The 21,001-nt window shown below is 35.6% G+C and overlaps 1 protein-coding gene across 1 annotated transcript in view; it reads left to right on the forward strand.

Annotated features, from left to right (window-relative positions):
* The first annotated feature begins 507 nt into the window (after window positions 1-507).
* atp7a (ATPase copper transporting alpha) overlaps window positions 508-21,001 on the forward strand; it is a 30,735-nt gene continuing 10,241 nt past the window's right edge. The window contains exons 1-14 of the mRNA XM_058797651.1: window positions 508-921; window positions 2,168-2,294; window positions 5,189-5,654; window positions 9,164-9,844; window positions 10,352-10,376; window positions 13,862-13,874; window positions 14,926-14,942; window positions 15,651-15,741; window positions 15,781-15,873; window positions 16,010-16,243; window positions 17,222-17,313; window positions 17,404-17,531; window positions 19,457-19,611; window positions 20,604-20,738. Coding sequence (XP_058653634.1) covers window positions 2,175-2,294; window positions 5,189-5,654; window positions 9,164-9,844; window positions 10,352-10,376; window positions 13,862-13,874; window positions 14,926-14,942; window positions 15,651-15,741; window positions 15,781-15,873; window positions 16,010-16,243; window positions 17,222-17,313; window positions 17,404-17,531; window positions 19,457-19,611; window positions 20,604-20,738 — 2,250 coding nt within the window. The 5' untranslated portion in view covers window positions 508-921; window positions 2,168-2,174. The remainder of the gene's footprint in view (window positions 922-2,167; window positions 2,295-5,188; window positions 5,655-9,163; window positions 9,845-10,351; window positions 10,377-13,861; window positions 13,875-14,925; window positions 14,943-15,650; window positions 15,742-15,780; window positions 15,874-16,009; window positions 16,244-17,221; window positions 17,314-17,403; window positions 17,532-19,456; window positions 19,612-20,603; window positions 20,739-21,001) is intronic.

Here is a 21,001-nt window from a genome sequence, read left to right on the forward strand (position 1 = left end):
GTTTATATCTCGCAATTCAGAATTACGAGTTTATATCTCAGAATTATGACTTTTTAACTTGCAATTGCGAGTTTATATCTCACAATTCTGTGAAAAAAAAGTCAGAATTGTGAGATAAAAAGTATTTTTTTTTACTTTTTATTCAGTGGCGGAAACGGGCTTCCATAGATTAGCATCAAGCAAAGGAGGGGTTTGGAAAAATGATTCGTTGAGCAAATAAGGTAAAAATAAATGCATATTATAAGAAAATGAAAGTGCATGCATGTTAACCTGTTGTTGAGGACTCCCAAAACCAAAATATGAATCTTTCATAACCCATAATAGGGGCGCTTTAAAAGCTTATTCAGCTTGCCACACTCGCAGATCTAACAAAACAGTGTTCTAATATTGTTATATGATGTATCTGATATATCATTTATTTTTTTGGTTAAAAAAACGTATATAACAGTGGTTTTAGATGTTGAGCTCAAATAAAAATACAGTAGTGTATCCTATCACAAACTTCCCACACGTGGCGACGCATTACTGAAGCCCTTGAATCTGCCACGCCGTCAGTGATGTCTGCGCAGTCGGCAGCGGCGGTTGACGCTCTTGAACACGCTGGGAAAGATGTGCGTTGTAGTCTGTGTGATAACCAGACATTCCGCATGGATTTAACAATCTCCAGCGTGATTTCTGTTAGGATACACTCTCCTGCTGTGGGCACACACCACACACGTTTGTGTCTCGCTCGATGTGGACCGGCTTTATACTAGTGAGGACTTAAAGGCTGCTCGAGACGAGGGAAAGTACATGTTAGCCAGCTAACTGCTGCTGTCACTGTGAAAGTGACAGTAAAACTTCCCTAACAAGTGACTTAAACGTCCTGCGAGGCTCAAACTCGCTGTTCCTGTGACTCTGGATCATCACTTCGCATAAAAGGTAAAGAAATCGTGCTGTTTTGTGCGCTTAGCATCTGCTGTTTATGTTAGCTTGAGGGCAGAGAGCTCGAACGAGGCACGTATCTCCTTAAATCTGCCCGAAGTACTGGTCTTTCCTCGTACACTAATGTACGTTTTATTCGTTTTTTTGTAAATAACGTTTAATGACATGTCAAAGCTTTGTTTTATTAATAATTAGCAGCATTTCGGATGAAAATTGTAGCTCTTTTGTAATGGCCAGGTGTTGATTATCGAACACTAATCTGTATTAGTGTTTATCATGTCGCTCGGATTATTATATTAGTTTTATGAGGTGACATTTTATAACAAGGCTAATGCGTTAAATAACATTAAAAATGAGAAATACGTTTTATAGTTATTATTCATATTTATTAACGTTGTTAGTTGTTTATTGTTCGTTAGCTCAGGTCCATTAAATAACTAACAGATATAACGTTCGATTTGAATAAAGTATTAGTAAATGTTGAAATTAACATTAACTAAGATTAATAAATACATTAGTGCTAGTTTATGTTAACTAATGATAAACAAATGGAACCTTATTAAATGTTACTGTTAATAATTCTTGTTTCTTAGATCTAATGTCTTACATTTTCATTATTCAAACAGGCATTAAAACAGATAAAATACCGATTTAGTTTTTTTTTTTTCAATTTTGTTGTAATTTTGTAATCTTGTATTAACACACACACACACACACACACACACACACATATATATATATATATATATATATAAACAGGCTTGTGATGTCAAAATTGTGTAAATATTGATTTATTTAGTCACATTTACGTATTTTTTTTCTCCTGGAAGGGAGGCTTTAAGTAAATACCAATGAATTCAATCAGTAACATTCACAAGGTTTTTAGCGGGTTAATTATGCTTAATTGTTAGGACAGTCAAGTTTATTTGATGAGACTGTTATTAAAATTGTTAACAGTTTAATACTAGCAAAAACTACTCATAAAAGTACCATCTTTTGGTCTTGATAATACCATGGTATTTTTAAAGTACCTTAAAATACCATTCATGCAATTGTTTTTCATAGTTTGCTTTTGTTGCTGGAAAACTGCCCTTTTATTTGGTCATATTTGTTTCACTGTTTGATGTCTAAAGTGGTTGAAGAAAATGTAAAGATCTCTGCTCTCGTGGGTCAGAAAGCTGCCTGTGTGTCCAGTTTTACATGCATGTTTGTACATGGCGTCTTGTTCGCTCTCATCTTCCAGAGGAGGAATGGCGTTGAGCGCTAGCCTGTGTCGTGTGACTCTGGGGGTCGAGGGCATGACCTGCGGCTCCTGTGTCCAGTCCATTGAGGGCCGGATTGGGGGTCTGCCAGGTGTCAATCATATACAGGTGAGAGCGACATTAATGCTAATCACACCAAATAAACACAAAGTCATTACAAATGAGTAGATGTGATGATAACCTGTTGTTATCTTTAAATGAATCTTTTTATGAAAGCAATTATTGAAATTGTAACCATGCATGCTTGGCCAGTTAACAAAAGTGTTACTACTTCCTTGTGTGGGTTTCAAAGTATACATTCAGTCTATAAACATTTCCTTTTAGTGTATTTTCAGTAAACGTTGTGCAAAATATGCATGCATGTATATATGACACACATTTGTTTGCAGTATTTAAAATTTTAATATCCTCGTACCTTATAGTTGCAGGTATGTATTTAGTTGTATATTAAAGGTTTTATTTCACAATGAAACATTTAATATACAATTTTAATAGACCATAATGTATCCAGGTTTATTGCTAGACTACATATCTCTCTGAGTTTATTACTGGTCTGAGCATATGTTTAGTTTCACTATTATTAACACATTTCTTATGGAGCGTCTCACAATGATAATGAGTGTAAATTTCATCCTTTATCCCTAAACAAGCACATATAACCCTAGCTAAGCCACAGATTAAATTTCCAGGTGTCCTTTTTCCACGAATCATTGTATGTGACTTGACTCTTGGCTCTCTGGGTGGCTGACAAAGCAATCTGACAGAAATATATGGTGGTAATAATATTTGCCAGAGCCTTCCCTCCAGCAACAGTCGTGTAATTGAAGAAAGTCACTCGTATGTTCAACTTAGAGTCAAAACATAATCGTTGCTAATTCGTCCTGCCCTTTCCCTTAAAACACAGTTACCCTGCAGACACGGGTCAAATGAGCGGATAATTTAATAGTTTGTTTGTCTAAGATGCTGTTTTAACCTTTAAAAGGCCATCTGGTGGCATTACTATTGACCAGTACTGGCGAATGCCAAATACTGTAAACGTCTTTGTTAAACACAGAAACGAACCGTATGCTTCTGTCTGAGAGAGCAGTCAATGCACTGAACACAAAGAAGCAGCTCGGTCTAGAATTGTGCTTATTGTGCGGAAACAAACTTCCTGGTGTCTCCTCGTGAGGATTTGAGGGTTTAAGGGTCATATGATGACATGTGAATCACATTGGGTTCATCGTTGTCACGCACATGCGATAGTTTAAAGCTCAAATGCAAATGTAATCATTAGCAAAACACATGCTTAAAGAAAGTAAATAATACCTACACTACCATTCAAAAGTTTGTGATCAGATTTTTGATGTTTAATGTGTTTTTTAAAAGAGGTTTCTTATGCTCACCAAGGCATCATTTATTTAATCAAAAATAGTTAAAATATTTTGAAATATTATTATGATTTAAAATAACAGTTTTCTATTTGAATATACTTTAAAGTATTTTTTATTTCTGTGATGCAAAGCTGAATTTTCAGCATCATTACTCCAGTCTTCAGGGTCACATGATCCTTCAGAAATTATTCTGATATGCTGATTATCATCAATGTTGAGAACAGTTTTTGCTGCCTAATAGTTTTTTGGAACCTGTGATACCTTTTTTTCAGGAATAGAAAGTTGCAAAGAACGGCATTTATACAAAATATAAATATTTTTTAATAAGTTTTTACTATGACTTTTTAGCAATTTAACACATCCTTGCTGAATAAAAGCATTAATTACTTTAAAAAAAAAGAAAAGAAAAGAATACATACTGACCCCAAACCTTTGAACGGTAGTGTATATTGTTTTGAATAAATGCATTTTTTTAATTTTTTATTTTATTTTATTAAACAGAATCTTGAACAGTTTATGACAGGTTCCAAAAAATATTAAACGGCATTGAAAGATTATGTGTATCTTTAGTCAGATGCGTTTACATGTGACTGCACCTCAGAAAATGGTTATTTTGAATTGTAATAATATTTCACAATATTACTGGGGGGTTTTTTCTGTTTTTTCTCTTAATCACATAAACTCGTTGATGAGCATACGAGACTTCTTTAAAACCCATAAAAATCTTACTGATCCCAAAAGAAAATTGCAGCAATCTAAAAGAATATAAATTTTCTAGTGCTGTCAAACGATTAATCGCATTCAAAATAAGTTTTTGTTTAAATGATATATGTGTGTGTGTGTACTGCGTATATTTATTATGTGTATATATAAATACACACACATACATGTATATATTTAAGAAAAATGTTTATATTAATGTTAAATATATTTATAAATATAAATTATATGAATGTACACACATGCATGTAAATATTTTCAAAATATATACATGCATGTGTGTGTATTTATATATTCATAATAAATATAGACAGTACGCACACATACATTATGTAAACAAACTTTTATTTTGGATGCGATTAATCGCGATTAATCGTTTGACAGCACTAAAATGTTCCCATGAGATAATTGTTTTGAATGTTGCAGAAAATTAACAGCGGGTTTTATCAGATAACATCATGTTATTCACAACAGAGTTAATCATAAAATTTATGGCCAAAATTTATAGTCTAAAAGAAAACCCATAGTCTAATGATACTCTAATGTCAGAGGTATGCATCATAAAAGTCAACATATGTATTTTCATATGCATCTTCAGCGGTTATACCAGGAGTCTGTAAGCTTGCTGGAAAGGTTCTCAAGAAGGTTTTTTTATATTAATATGCTGTTCAGCAATCTATCTAAACAAATATACTGTATTAGAGTACAGCTGGAATGCTGCATTAGGCAATCAGCTTCCGGAACCGGAACTATCTGCTGTATAACGAAGTGTTGTGCAATCACAAGCACGTGTGGCATTTCTAGTTACTGGAACAATGCCGCTCTACGAGTAACCGTGTGGCTTTTATTGGGCAGTTTACTATTTTAGAAGACAGATTAGCACATTATGAGTTTTTTTTTGTTCCACAGGTGTCTCTGGAGCTGAATAATGCAACTGTGACATATGACCACACTCGACATAGTCCAGAATCCCTAGCAGAGGCCATTGAAGACATGGGCTTTGAGTGCAGCCTGACAAACGCCACGTCAACACCAGTCCAAACAGAAACCAAAGTCTTCAGCACAGCAGGCTGTAGCACAGACTCTATCCAGCAGGCACGGAGCGCGCTGGCCCAAACTAAAGGGGTGGTGGAGACACAGGACAGCGCTGATAACCAAGGCCTGGCTGTCACGTACGTCCCGTCTCTGATCAGTGCGGAGCGGCTTGAGGACGTGATGAGCTGCCTGGCTCCTGATGTGCAGGTAGGGCCGAGTTCTCGCTCCTCCAGCGGAGTGGAAGCGGTGAAAATGCGTATTGAAGGAATGGTTTGCCTGTCCTGCACTACAACCATAGAGGGCAAGATTGGGAAGTTAAAAGGCGTTGAGAAGATTAAAGGTATGAAGCCTGTGACATTTGCCTTTACTTTAGTTAAACAGTGGTCACATTGAACTTTTAACATTTACTGGTGAATCATGTCATGCATCGTGAAGTTTACGTACAAGGTTAAAGTCATTGACATTGTGCCATTGTACTGTAGATAAGAAATGAGATCTTACACAATCTATACGTTTAGGTTAACGCAATATGACCTTCCCTTTCTCATATCTTGCTTAAAGTTGCACTAAAGCAAGGCCGTAACTAGAGCTGGTTTGATTACCTACATATTGTAGTCCGTTACTGATTACAGATTACATGATGAAAATTGTACTAAGTAATGTAATCTAGGTTACTCATTTTAGGTAATGTATTCTGACTACTTTTTTGTATTACTTTTAGATTTTTTTTTATCCAGCTTTTTCTAAATTTACCATTAAACATAATATATTCATATAAAAAAGCAAAGAGAAAATTTATTCCATTTTTTGATAGCAACAACATCATAAAATGTGTATGATATTTCAAGTAAATATTTTATTTTAAGGCGTTTGGCCGACAAAAACATTTGGAAATCCCTGCATCAGTGTTTTGTAGCAATAGCCAAAAATACATTGTATGGGTCAAAAATGATAAATTTTTCTTTCTTTTATGCCAAAAATCATTAGGATATTAAGTAAAGATCATGTTCCATGAAGATATTTTATAAGATATTTGTAAATGTATAAAAACTTCATTTTGATTAGTAATATGCATTGCTAAGAGCTTAATTTGAACAACTTTAAAAGCGATTTTTTGCACCCTCAGATTCCAGATTTTCAAATAGTTGTATCTCAGCCAAATATTGTCTGATCCTAACAAACCATACATCAGTGGAAAGATGATCAGCTTTCAGATGATGTATAAATCTCAATTTCGAAAAATTGACACTTAAGACTGGTTTTGTGGTCCAGGGTCTTAATATATATATGTATATACTGCTAGCAGGAGAGAATTGATTACAAATAAATCAATGTATGGGAAACACTGCTGCATTATATTAATAAACATGAAAACAGCGATGACATGCTCAAAGTCTTCCAGGTCTGAAACATTTTTGTCCAGATTTCCAGAATCAACAGTTACTGAAGGCCACTGGATATGATGACTACATAGTGTTTCACAGCTACAGGTGCTGGTCATATAATTAGAATATCTTCAAAAAGTTGATTTATTTCACTAATTCCATTCAAAAAGTGAAACTTGTATATTATATTCATTCATTACACACAGACTGATATATTTCAAATGTTTATTTCTTTTAATTTTGATGATTATAATAACTGACAACTAAGGAAAATCTCAAATTCAGTATCTCCAGAAAATTAGAATATTTACATTTGAGTTTGAATAAATGACCATCCCTACAGTATAAATTCTGGGTATCTCTTGTTCTTTGAAACCACATTAATGGAGAAGACTGCTGACTTGGAAATGATCCAGAAGACGAACATTGACACCCTCCACAAAGAGGGTAAGTCACAGAAGCTCATTACTGAAAGATGTGGCTGTTTACAGAGTGCTGTATCAAAGCATATTAAATGCAAAGTTGACTGGAAGGAAGAATTTGGGTAGGAAAAGGTGCACAAGCAACAGGGATGACCGCAAGCTTGAGAATACAGTCAAGCAAAGTCGATTCAAACACTTGTGAGAGCTTCACAAGGAGAGAACTGAAGCTGGAGTCAGTGCATCAAGAGTCACCACGCTCAGACGTCTTCAGGAAAAGGGCTACCAAGCCACTTCTGAACCAGAGACAACGTCAGAAGCATCTTACCTGGGCTGTGGAGAAAAAGAACTGGACTGTTGCTCAGTGGTCCAAAGTCCTCTTTTCAGATGAAAGTAAATTTTGCATTTCATTTGGAAATCAAGGTCCCAGAGTCTGAAGGAAGAGTGGAGAGGCACAGAATCCATGTTGCTTGAAGTCCAGTGTGAAGTTTCCACAGTCAGTGATGATTTGGGCTGCCATGTCATCTGCTGGTGTTGGTCCACTGTGTTTTCTGAAGTCCACAGTCAACGCAGCCATCTACCAGGAAATTTTAGAGCACTTCATGCTTCCTTCTGTTGACAAGCTTTATGGAGATGCTGATTTCATTTTCCAGCAGGACTTGGCACCTGCCCACACTGCCAAAGGTACCAAAAGCTGGTTCAATGACCATAGTGTTACTGTGCTTGATTGGCCAGCAAACTCGCCTGACCTGAACCCCATAGAGAATCTATGGGGTATTGTCAAGAGGAAGATGAGAGACACCAGACCCAACAATGCAGATGAGCTGAAGGCCACTATCAGAGCAACCTGGGCTCTCATAACACCTGAGCAGTGCCACAGACTGATCGACTCCATGCCACGCCGCATTGCTGCAGTAATTCAGGCAAAACGAGCCCCAACTAAGTATTGAGTGCTGTACATGCTCATACTTTTCATTTTCATACTTTTCAGTTGGCCAAGATTTCTAAAAATCCTTTCTTTGTATTGGTCTTAAGTAATATTCTAATATTTTGAGATACTGAATTTGGGATTTTCCTTAGTTGTCAGTTATAATCATCAAAATTAAAAGAAATAAACATTTGAAATATATCAGTCTGTGTGTAATGAATGAATATAATATACAAGTTTCACTTTTTGAATGGAATTAGTGAAATAAATCAACTTTTTGATGATATTCTAATTATATGACCAGCACCTGTATACATCACCAGTGATTAGTAACTGGCATAATTATTTTTTTCAATTATTGGTTGCAAATTAATTTACATGATATTTGTGAATATAGTTCAAGCTAAATAACACACAGTAGGATTGTTAGTAAGGAAAATTTAAAAGAGAAAAAAGACGAGTTGGGGCAAATCAATATAATATGAATAATTTACTGCCTTTGTGTGAATAATCATGTAATCCATAAAAAAAGTACCTATAATCTGATTATAAGCATTTTAAAATGTAATCTACTGTAATTACAAGTACTTAATTTTTTTAATCTGATTACGTAATCCTGGTTACATGTAATCTGTTACTATCCAGCACTGGTCAGTGGTCATAACCATATCTTGAACATTGGGGGTCCATTGTTTAAAAAAATAAATAATAAAAACATTTTAAAAGCTTAAAGAAATAGAACACTGAAGGAAAAACATGCATTTTAAGGTTAAACTTTACATTTTGATGTTAAATCCACTATTGTAATGTATATTTCAGTATTAAGTTCAATTACATAAGAAGTAACTGTAACTAAATTACAGGAAAAAAAAATAAGAGTAATCCCTTACTTTACTTTTTCAAGGGAAAAGTAATTAAATTACAGTAACTAATAACTTAGTAATTAGTTACACCCAACACTGTTCCTAACAACAAACAGAGAGGTATGGCCATTATTGCATGAGCAAAACATATACAAACTTTATTTATTGAGACAAGTGTGCATATTCTTATTAACTCTCAAAGACTATAATTTCCTGAGTGTTATTGATTTTGGTTTTGTCCGTGTTTTTTTCAGTCTCTCTAGAATCCCAGGAGGCCGCTGTAGTGTACCTGCCTTACGTCGTCACGGTGGATGAGATTGTGAACCAAATCGAGGTGGCTGGTTTCAAGGCCATTGTTAAGTCAAAACCTCGTCAGTTAAAGCTTTCAGTGAGTGAACTAGAGCGCTTGCTCAGCGCTCCCAAACAGACTGCCGCCTCCTCTCCAGAGGAGAAGCTTTCAGAGCCGTCCACAGACTCCAGCATCACTACAGTGCTTCAGGTGACAGGAATGCACTGCAAGTCTTGCGTGGTCAATATTCAGGACAATATATCCAAGCTGCCTGGAGTGAGTTCGGTCGTCGTGTCCTTGGAGAACAGACAAGCTTCGATTCAACACAACCCAAAACAAATCTCAGCGGTGGAGCTACGGAAAGCCATCGAAGGCCTTCCTCCAGGGAAATTTAAAGCTATCCTCCCAACTTCCTCAGAGCCAAGCTTCCTCCAGCCGCTGGTATCAGTCACAGAGATCCACATCGAGGGCATGACCTGTGGCTCCTGTGTTCAGTCCATCGAGGACATGATCTCCCAGAAGAAAGGAGTGAGATCGGCCCGAGTGTCACTGTCCAATCATCAGGGAACCTTTGAGTATGACCCTTTAGTGATGACCCCTGAGGAGCTGAGGGCCACCATAGAGGACATGGGCTTTGATGCTTTTCTCCCTGGTAAGTGCTTCTTATATCTTCCCTTCTTTACTACTGACAGTTATATAGACTTGATAGCAGCTCTACATTGTCCCAATTATGGTGCTTTTTGGTCATAAATACCTCTGATGCAGCACTTAAAAACATAATTAGTGCTGGTAGATTACTTACAAATTGTAGTCTGTTACTGATGCCCAATTGCATGACAAAAATTGTAGTTAGTAACGTAATCCATTACATTACACATTTTAGGTAATGTAATCAGACCAATTTTGACCTAACTCGTTTATCACATTGATTTAAATTGGATGATCTTGTATCATATTTATATGCAGGGGTTTGTGAGTTTAATGAAAACTAAATCATAAAAAAGTAAAATTAAAATAATTTCAAAATAACAACGATCAAAATAAAACACTTACTAAAAAAAGATGAAATATTTTATTTGTCTATGTCATGTGACCATTAACTAACATCAGAACTGCGAACATGCAAATGTGTTACTTAATTATTAACTTTTTATCTTAAAATCTGAGGGGTACTTCAAGTAAATATCTTAGATGAAAGAGGTTCTTATGACAAAAAAAAGTTTGTGAATTCTTGCATTACTTGTAAATAAGAAGTAATTGTGCATTTTAATGCGTTTGAAAGACCAAAGCTTTCTAAAAACAAAGACTTTTGTGAATATGTAATCAATAAAAAAAATTAAGGGTATTTTAAAATGTATTTTTGGAATCTGATTGTGTAATCCAGATTACATGTAATCAGTTACTACCTAGCTCTGCACATAATAAACCTGAATCATAAGAGTGACAATAACTGGGTGAATCTCAGAGGCATCGTGCCCAATTTGTTTTGAGCCAGGTGGATTTTGAATGCAACTTCCTAAAATGTGTCTGTCTTTGGTAATTTAGTATGATTATTGTAGGTAAAAAAAATATTGTAAAAGTGTTAGGTCACCCAAAAATGAAAATTCAGTCAAATCCGCAAGACTTTCATTCATCTTTGAAACACAAATGAAGATATTTTAATGAAATATGACAGATTTCTGTCCCGTCATTGAAAGTTTATTCCACCATAACGATGATTCTTCAGAATATTTGTGAAAAGACATTGTAAATGAATCTAACCAGTTTAATCCATGTCTTCTGAGGATACATGATCACTTTAAATGATGAGCAGATTTAATTTAGGCTCTTCTTCACATGTACACATTGATCAATGCACATAAATAGAGCTCATCAAACATGGTAAAGGAAGTTAAAATGTGCTTACTTCATGCATGAAAACCAATGAGATTTGTTTTTGCATTTGAGCTTTCATTTACCAGATTTAATAACATATATAAAGACAGACACTGGATCAAAAAAAGGTAAAGGTTTTACTTCCCCACACAGTAAAATGAACAAAAATAATAAATAATGTTGTGCATTAAGACGTGAAGTCTAGTTTAGGGCGGTCAATATTTTCTGGCACTGTGACACTATTGTCATGACAAAAGCACATTCATTTCCTTCCCAGTTCTCAATAGTGTCATGTGTCCTGATGATTTATTTATAGAATACAGAAATGCAAGTCATAGTGTTATTTACAAAAAAAGAAAAAATCTCAAAAACAGTTCAGTGATACCATGATGTTTCAATACATGAATTTGTCTGGTTCTGTTAACGTTTGATACAATTTTAGTTTAGGATAGTATAGTTTTAATTTAACTAAAAAGAACGAACAAATTAATAAGTTATAGGAGTAAATTCTTAATTTGTGGCCACAATATCCTGTTGTTTTTTTCATGTTATGTTATTGCTTTGGGATGCAGATTAGGCAATTTCAGAAAACACAGCAACAATGTCCTATATTGTCATTTCCACGGAAACCAATATCAGGTCACTTTTAACTTTGTCCTGTCATGTTTACAGAGACTAATTCGTTGGTGCCTTCAGTGGTCAAAAGCCCATCGCCGCCAGCACCGTCTGTCCGGAGCTCGTCGTTATCTCCGGTCTGGTCAGCTGTGAAAGAGAATGAAGCGGAGAGTGACGCTGAGCCTTCAACAAACACTATTTCCAAATGTTTTATCCAGATTGGTGGAATGACCTGTGCCTCCTGCGTGGCCAACATTGAGAGGAACCTGAAGAACGAGCATGGTAATCCCCTGTGCTGGGTCCGTTACTGATTACAGATTACATGATGAAAACTGTAGTTAGTAACGTATTTTAGATAATGTATTCTGACTACTTTTAGATTACTTTTTAAATCAAGCTTGTTTTAAGCTTACCATTAAATGCACCACACTGATATAAAAAAGCAAACAGAATTTTTTTAATTTTTATTTATCAACATCATAAAATGCATTAAACATTACATTACAACTGGGCTTGATGTAAGAAATGCAGTGGGTTTGTAATAATTAAATAATTAAATAAAATGCAGTGGGTTAAGCTACTAATTAAACAAAAAAATGTAAAATAAAAAACACTTGAACACTAAAAATATAAATGTTTTATGTTTTTAAAATTTAATAAAATTTGACCATTTAGAAAGGAAAATTAAAAGAGAAAAAAAATTGGGGAGAATCAAGAAATTATGAATAATTTACTTCTATTGTGCGAATGATATGTAATCCATTAAAAAGCAATGGTAATTGATTATTATGAGCATTTTAAAATGTAATATACTCACAAGTACTTAATTTTAAAACGAGGAATCTGATTACGCAATTCGGATTACATATAATCAGTTTCTACCCAGCAATGGTAATCCCAGGGTGTATTCCAGAAAGCAGGTTATGTGACATACCGGGTATGTTTGAGGATAAGTGAGCGGATAACCTCAGCTTTCGGTTCCAAAATCGGCGGTTACTTTCAGGGTATGTAAGTAACCATAGCAACTGCTCTCTGAAGATAACCTGCTCCAGAGCAGGTTATGTTCCAGGGTTAGTTCACTTCAGCGCTATCAGAGCATGACAGATAGCACACAATATTATATATTATTACAATACAGTTATGTGTGTGTATATATATATATATATATATATATATATATATATATATATATATATATATATATATATATATATATATATATATATATATATATATATATATATATATATATATATATATATATGCTATTTTAATGATAAAGTGCTAATTTAAGTAATAAATAAGGTTTGCCTATATATTGCTCTAATATATAGGCAATTATTATATTTATATAGGCATTTATATATATATATTATTATATAGGCAATAATATTTTATTGGCATATACAGGTGCTGGTCATATAATTAGAATATCATCAAAAGTTGATTTATTTCACTAATTCCATTCAAAAGTGAAACTTGTATATTATATTCATTCATTACACACAGACTGATATATTTCAAATGTTTATTTCTTTTAATTTTGATGATTAGAGCTTATAGCTCATGAAAGTCAAAAATCAGTATCTCAAAATATTAGAGTATTACTTAAGACCGATACAAAGAAAGGATTTTTAGAAATCTTGGCCAACTGAAAAGTATGAAAATGAAAAGTATGAGCATGTACAGCACTCAATACTTAGTTGGGGCTCGTTTTGCCTGAATTACTGCAGCAATGCGGCGTGGCATGGAGTCGATCAGTCTGTGGCACTGCTCAGGTGTTATGAGAGCCCAGGTTGCTCTGATAGTGGCCTTCAGCTCATCTGCATTGTTGGGTCTGGTGTCTCTCATCTTCCTCTTGACAATACCCCATAGATTCTCTATGGGGTTCAGGTCAAACGAGTTTGCTGGCCAATCAAGCACAGTAACACTATGGTCATTGAACCAGCTTTTGGTACCTTTGGCAGTGTGGGCAGGTGCCAAGTCCTGCCGGAAAATGAAATCAGCATCTCCATAAAGCTTGTCAACAGAAGGAAGCATGAAGTGCTCTAAAATTTCCTGGTAGATGGCTGCGTTGACTGTGGACTTCAGAAAACACAGTGGACCAACACCAGCAGATAACATGGCAGCCCAAATCATCACTGACTGTGGAAACTTCACACTGGACTTCAAGCAACATGGATTCTGTGCCTCTCCACTCTTCCTTCAGACTCTGGGACCTTGATTTCCAAATGAAATGCAAAATTTACTTTCATCTGAAAAGAGGACTTTGGACCACTGAGCAACAGTCCAGTTCTTTTTCTCCACAGCCCAGTTAAGATGCTTCTGACGTTGTCTCTGGTTCAGAAGTGGCTTGGTAGCCCTTTTCCTGAAGACGTCTGAGCGTGGTGACTCTTGATGCACTGACTCCAGCTTCAGTTCTCTCCTTGTGAAGCTCTCCCAAGTGTTTGAATCGGCTTTGCTTGACTGTATTCTCAAGCTTGCGGTCATCCCTGTTGCTTGTGCACCTTTTTCTACCCAAATTCTTCCTTCCAGTCAACTTTGCATTTAATATGCTTTGATACAGCACTCTGTAAACAGCCACACCTTTCAGTAATGACCTTCTGTGACTTACCCTCTTTGTGGAGGGTGTCAATGTTCGCCTTCTGGATCATTGTCAAGTCAGAAGTCTTCTCCATTATTGTGGTTTCAAAGAACAAGAGATACCCAGAATTTATACTGTAGGGATGGTCATTTATTCAAACTGAAATGTAAATATTCTAATATTTTGAGATACTGAGTTTTGACTTTCATGAGCTGTAAGCTCTAATCATCAAAATGAAAAGAAATAAACATTTGAAATATATCAGTCTGTGTGTAATGAAGTTTCACTTTTTGAATGGAATTAGTGCAAGAAACCAGACCAGACCATTATTTACAACATTATTACCTGTAATCCAGAGTCTCAAACAAACGGATAAATCTGATTTTTTTGCGCAAACTGGTTCTTTCGGTTTACTAGTTTGCTTACATAATCACGCAAAGATGTAACATATACACAGTTATATTATTAAAGCACCCAATAATGATGTAAAAAGTGAATGTTTTACATGTCTAAAGCTTATAAAGTGAATTAACTAGTCTTCATCAGCTCATCCTTTTACATCAACGATGAGAAACCATAAAACCTTTCATTTAGTCCCTTCATTCAAGTGTTCACGCATGCTCATATCAGCAGTTTCCTCAATTCAGTGACAGTTGGAGGAACTGAATCAGTTCATTCTTCATAGGATCAGATACGCCGCTATTTTGGTAATCAGTCGGAGTGACTGTCAGGCGTCTGAAAGTGAGATTTGATTGAGTAACTTGTAGATCTGTGCTGCTCAAGCCGTGAACAGTTTCAGATGCTTCAGTCCGATTTGGTGAACCGATTCAACTTGTTCACCAAAGAAAATGACATCCAAGAAAAGGACCGCTTGCCTGAGACTCTGGATTTTCTTGTTTGATAATGTCGCAGATATCTCTCTTTCTACAATCGTGAACGTAAACACCACTATGTCTGTTTTTCTTCCACACGTCATGTGTGGGGCTCCATGCCAAAGCAGGCGTGCAATGCTGTCTTAATCTTGACAGAAAAGGTTGCTGTTGCATCTACGATGCCTTAGGGGCCATTCAAACATTGCTTTGAAAAATGCAAGATTCAGGCACTGGAAAGGGGTTAAAAAATAAAAAAAAAGATACTTAAAAAAAAAAAATTTTTACTTAAGCGCTGCATTTTTAGATTGCTCTCTCATGTGTGAGATGCTGCAGAAGACATGAGACAGGGCTTACAACAGTGATACACGTCTGTCTAGTGCATTTACATAGAAAGTGTTTTGTGTTCCATTGTTTTTCTATGTAAACAGTCTCTTAAAATGCAGTCTAGTTAGGCAGCTCACAAGGCAGTAGATCAGAGCTAATGTTGGTGTCCTGTTTCCTCGCAGATGGAAGAGATCATTTCTCATCAGCTTGTTTTTCTGCGTGCCTGTTATGGGCATGATGATGTACATGATAATCGTGGATCACCAGATGGACGTGTCCCACCACCACAACACCACAGCCGAGGACAGAGAGAAGTACCACTCCACCATGTTCCTGGAGAAACAGCTTCTGCCGGGGCTTTCCATCATGAACCTGATCTCGTTTCTCTTCTGTGTCCCTGTGCAGGTCGGTTACCTGCCAGTTTGTGGCTTATTAATGCGCTTTCTATGTTTAAGTTCCTTGCTTACTGAAAATATGCCAAGACATTGGCAAAGATCTCTTTGTATTTAGTCACCATACCGGTTTTGTCTGTCTTAAATAGTTTATCGGTGGGCGGTATTTCTACTGTCAAGCCTATAAAGCTGTCAAGCACAGGACGGCCAATATGGATGTGCTGATTGTTCTGGCAACAACAATCGCATTTACATACTCATTGGTGATTCTCCTGGTTGCCATGGTGGAGGGAGCGAAAGTGAACCCCATCACCTTTTTTGATACTCCGCCCATGCTGTTTGTCTTCATCTCGCTGGGCAGGTGGCTGGAGCAGATAGCAAAGGTGAACAAGCATTTCCAGTTACACAAGCTATTCATCTGCATGCTTGTAATTATTTACATTTACATTTAGGCATTTAGCAAACACTTTTATCCAAAGCGGCTTGCAAATGAGGACAGTAGATGCAATCAAAACCAACAAAAGAGCAATAATATGCAAGTGCTGTGATAAGTCTCAGTTAGCTTAAATGTAGCAAGGTTGTTGTTTTTTTTTTAAAGTAATAAATAAAAAAAAAATCAAGTAGATAGAACAGAAAAAGAATAGAGAACGTTGGTGTTAGAGGGTCTCTTTTTCCTTTTTTTTTTTTTTTTTTTTTTTACAAACAAAGAAAAGTCGAAAGAATTGAGAACATTAGTGTTAGAGGATCATTTTTTTAAAATAAAAATAAAAACAAGTAGATAGAATAGGCAAGGCAAATTTTATTTATAGAGCACAAGTTTAACACAAAAGTGCTTTACAATAAAAATTTTAATTTAAAAGAGGAAAAAATGGGGGGGAAGATAACGGAAAATAAAACAAGTATCAAAAACAATTAAAATGTAAATTCATAAAACACCAATTAAACTATTCAAATTACATACACAGCATCACTCAAATGCTAAAGAGTAAAAGTAAGTCTTTAAGCTAGATTTAAAAGCGTCTGATGATGGAGAAGCTTTGATGTTCAAAATATAGAATAGAAAAAGAATAGAGAATACTAGTGTTAAATACTCTATTTTAAATAAAAAGAAAGCAAGTATTGTAAAGAGTGCAAGTGTTAAATAATCAAGCGTTATTTTTTTATAAGTAAATAGAAAATGAGTAAATAGAATAGAAATAGAATAGAGAGTGCTAGTGTTAGAGGGTCAAGTATAGATGGAAGAGATGTGAATTTAGCCGTTTCTTGAGTAATTATCAGAATTATAAAAATCCAGAATTATATCTCTTAATTTGTTGCATTGTTCTGCGCTAATGTTTATACGGCTTTGTCTTTAATCGCAGAGTAAGACCTCGGAGGCTCTGTCCAAGCTGATGTCTTTACAGGCGACAGATGCCACTGTTGTTACACTGAACGATGACATGTCCGTGTTAAGGTTTGTGCGTCTCCTGTGCTGTGAGTTTGTATTTCCTATTAAAGCTGACTGCTTTGCACATATGACCTTGTGTATCTCTCTGTCTCTCAGCGAGGAGCAGGTGGATGTGGAACTTGTGCAGAGAGGAGATGTTGTGAAGGTTGTGCCCGGAGGGAAGTTTCCAGTCGATGGCCGAGTGATTGAAGGACACTCGATGGCAGACGAGTCTCTCATTACAGGTTCAAGAGGGCACTTTTATCTTTACTAATATGAGAGCAATCAAACGAGGCAGGAGAATTGTTGTGTGTTCCATGTATTAGGGCTACACGATGAATCGTATTGTTAATCATGACCACAGTTTCTGCTTCTCTCGATTTATAGAGCATAATCATATGTGACCCTGGAGCACAAAACCAGTCTCAAGTCGCTGGGGTTTATTTGTAGCAATAGCCAACAATACATTGTTTGGGTCAAAATGATCGATTTTTCTTTTATGCCAACAATCATTAGGATATTAAGTAAAGATCATGTTCCATGAAGATATTCTGTAAATTTCCTACCGTAAATATAGCAAAAAAAACATTTTTGATCAGTAATATGCATTGCTAAGAACTTCATTTGGACAACTTTAAAGGTGATTTTCTCAATATTTAGTTTTTTTTTTGCACTCTTAGATTCCAGATTTTCAAATAGTTGTATCTCAGCTAAATATTGTCTGATCCTAACAAACCATACATCAATGGAATTTATTCAGCTTTTAGATGATGTATAAATTTTAATTTCGAAAAATTTACACTTAAGACTGGTTTTGTGGTCCAGGGTCACACATGTGATATTTGCCCACTGGTTGTTTATGCAGAAAAAAATTCAGTTTAATTTGCCTCTTGCATTGGTAGCAAGCCTCTACAAGCATGCATTGTTGCCAGATGTCAAGAGTTTAAATCTCCCAATAAGTTTTTTTGAATTGATACATTTTCTGCCCGTTGGTATAATTAATCTTCTCCTCCTGGCAGCCATGCAACCATTTTTGCTTTATGAAAACAAAAAAATATCCCTGCATGAGTTTTTATTTGAAGATGCAGTAGGACATCTTGGAAAATACTAATTTTAGCCTGATAGCACTGAAAGCGAACGTCCCACCCTCCCTTCAAATCACTGTCCAAAGCCACGCCCCCTGTACACATATATACACACACAGATCAGACGACCAGAGACAACATTACTACAATACATCATGTGTCATTCACCGCTGAGAGAACTTTATAGTACAGTTAGTAAATGTACTACCATACCAGGAAGGAAGATCAGGTTGTTAATGATTGCCTGCCAGATAAATACAGTTTAGACCACTGAACTTAATGATTGCTATCGGGATGTGAAGAGACTTTCAACCAGCATAACAAAAAATGTTTCTGAAGACAATCACCTATTGTATCACCTATCATAGTTACACAATATGGCACAAGCAACAGCTGTTTTCCTAAATATTGGTGTGTGAGCCTGATCGCAAATGTGATTTTAAATTTTATACAGTTCAACAAACAAGTTAATATTGAGTGAGTTACATTTTAGACACAATATTGTCTGTTTTTCTCTGTTTCGCCCACGAAAATGGTTCCAGTCAAAGCCAGAGAAGAACATTTGTGAATCTCAGAGCAACACTGCGGTGTTTCGTTTTTGAACGAATCATTTGAGTCAGTAATTCAATGATTCGTTTGTAAAGACAGCCACTTGCTTCATTTATAAATGGATCATCCGCTTTGAATTAATGATTCAATGAATAACTCATTAAGTCAGGGGCTTGCTGCCACCTGCTGGTGGTTTTAGTGTCATATTTGTTAATCCATCACAGGCCTAAAACACACTCAGCAAAGTATCATTTAATTATTGTTCTCGAATAAATCCCAATAAATATTGGGATATCATTTTTTCAGTATCGCAAGATATAATGATCATGACATGGGGTGTGCTCTTATTACTTGGGCCAGTAAGTAACTACGTATCATCCTAGCAGTGTCGAACAACTGCTTAGCAATGTCAGAGCGACCTCACCTCTCCTCAAATTGACTAGAAATTGACTTTCTGTGTAATGTTTTATCACTTTATTTGCCCATTTGTGCAGTGACTGAAATCTAGAGGTATAATGATGTGTCTCGTGGTGTAGGTGAAGCCATGCCCGTCACTAAGAAGCCGGGCAGCACCGTCATCGCGGGCTCCATCAATCAGAACGGCTCTCTGCTGATCAAAGCCACTCATGTGGGCACAGACACCACCCTCTCTCAGATCGTCAAACTGGTGGAGGAGGCGCAGACTTCAAAGGTGCGTCTGTCAGATCAGCATCTGCTATCACAGCATGTCTTTTGAAAATAACAGCTTCTGATTCTCCAGATTAGTCCAGATTAATGTGCATTTGTTTATTTATTTGCAAGACAGAGTAGTTATGTCAATTATACTTTTAATTTGTTTTTTATTAATATTATTATCAAATTCATGTAAAATTTATGACAAAATCCGAATAATAAAAATCTACAGCCTAAACTATGGTTAATATATAATATTGTCCAGTTGCATTGTTGCATTACACTTGAAAGTTCGGACACAAATACTCATGCCTTACTATTAAACTAGAAAAACAACATGAAATAAAAACAAAGCCATCAAAACTATGAAATAAAATAAATATAAAAATATTTTATAGTAAAAATTTTTTAATTTTTTAGTCTTACAAAATAAATGAATAAATGTATGAAATAACCAGATAGTGAGTTTATTTTTATTTTTTTTTATGTTTTTGACTCAAAGGCCCCCTCCATTGTCCACAACAATTTTTAAGTCTCAATGACTTTTCCAGTCTCATGTGATTTTTTTTTTTTTTTTTTTTTTTTTTATTAGATAATGATTTTAAAAAATAGGTAGCAAAGTGTATATTCATTAAAAAAAATGCTCAGGTAGATGTAAGAATATTATCAAATTACATTACTTTTCCAGGTCTAGAAATCACACCTTGGTCTTGCTCTTATATTAAGGTTTTATTAGTCTGGTGGGTAATAATTACAATAAATATATTTAGATTTTTAGTTGTTTTAGCGTTGGTTTTTGTTATTATATTAGCTTTGTGTTATTTTAAATAATTTGCTGAGGCCCCTCCTGAGAAGCAGTGCTTTAAATCTAAAGGTTTTTAATATCATGAGAAACAAACTCAGTGATGTTTGTCCAAACATTTGCATTCTTTATAACCAGTGTACAGGATCTGCATATCTAACCTCACCGTTGGTCTTCACATCACCTTCTTTTAAACTTTCCAATCTCAGGCTCCCATCCAGCAGTTTGCGGATAAGATCAGCGGCTACTTCGTCCCGTTCATCGTTGGGGTTTCCTTCCTGACTCTCGTAGCCTGGATTCTGATCGGCTTTGTGAACTTTCCGCTTGTGGAGAAGTATTTTCCTGTGAGAGAAGCCGTCTCTGTAGATGCATGTTCGTCTAAGGCTAGAATGCCATTTAGTTTTTTCTCTGAAATCCACTTACTTAAGGTTAAGTCAAGGTTTCAATTAGTCTAGGTTAGCTTTGTGAACAGTAGAGTGTGTTTACACAGTTCATTGAACTCCTATTTCAGAAGGGCAAGAAAAATCCTGTTTTCCCATGACATGCCCTCTTGAAAATATTCATACTTGAGGGTTTTAAAAGGATAAATGAACATTTGCTGTTAATT

This window comes from Onychostoma macrolepis, chromosome 14 (assembly GCF_012432095.1).
Source record: "Onychostoma macrolepis isolate SWU-2019 chromosome 14, ASM1243209v1, whole genome shotgun sequence".
In the NCBI taxonomy this organism is placed as follows: domain Eukaryota; kingdom Metazoa; phylum Chordata; class Actinopteri; order Cypriniformes; family Cyprinidae; genus Onychostoma; species Onychostoma macrolepis.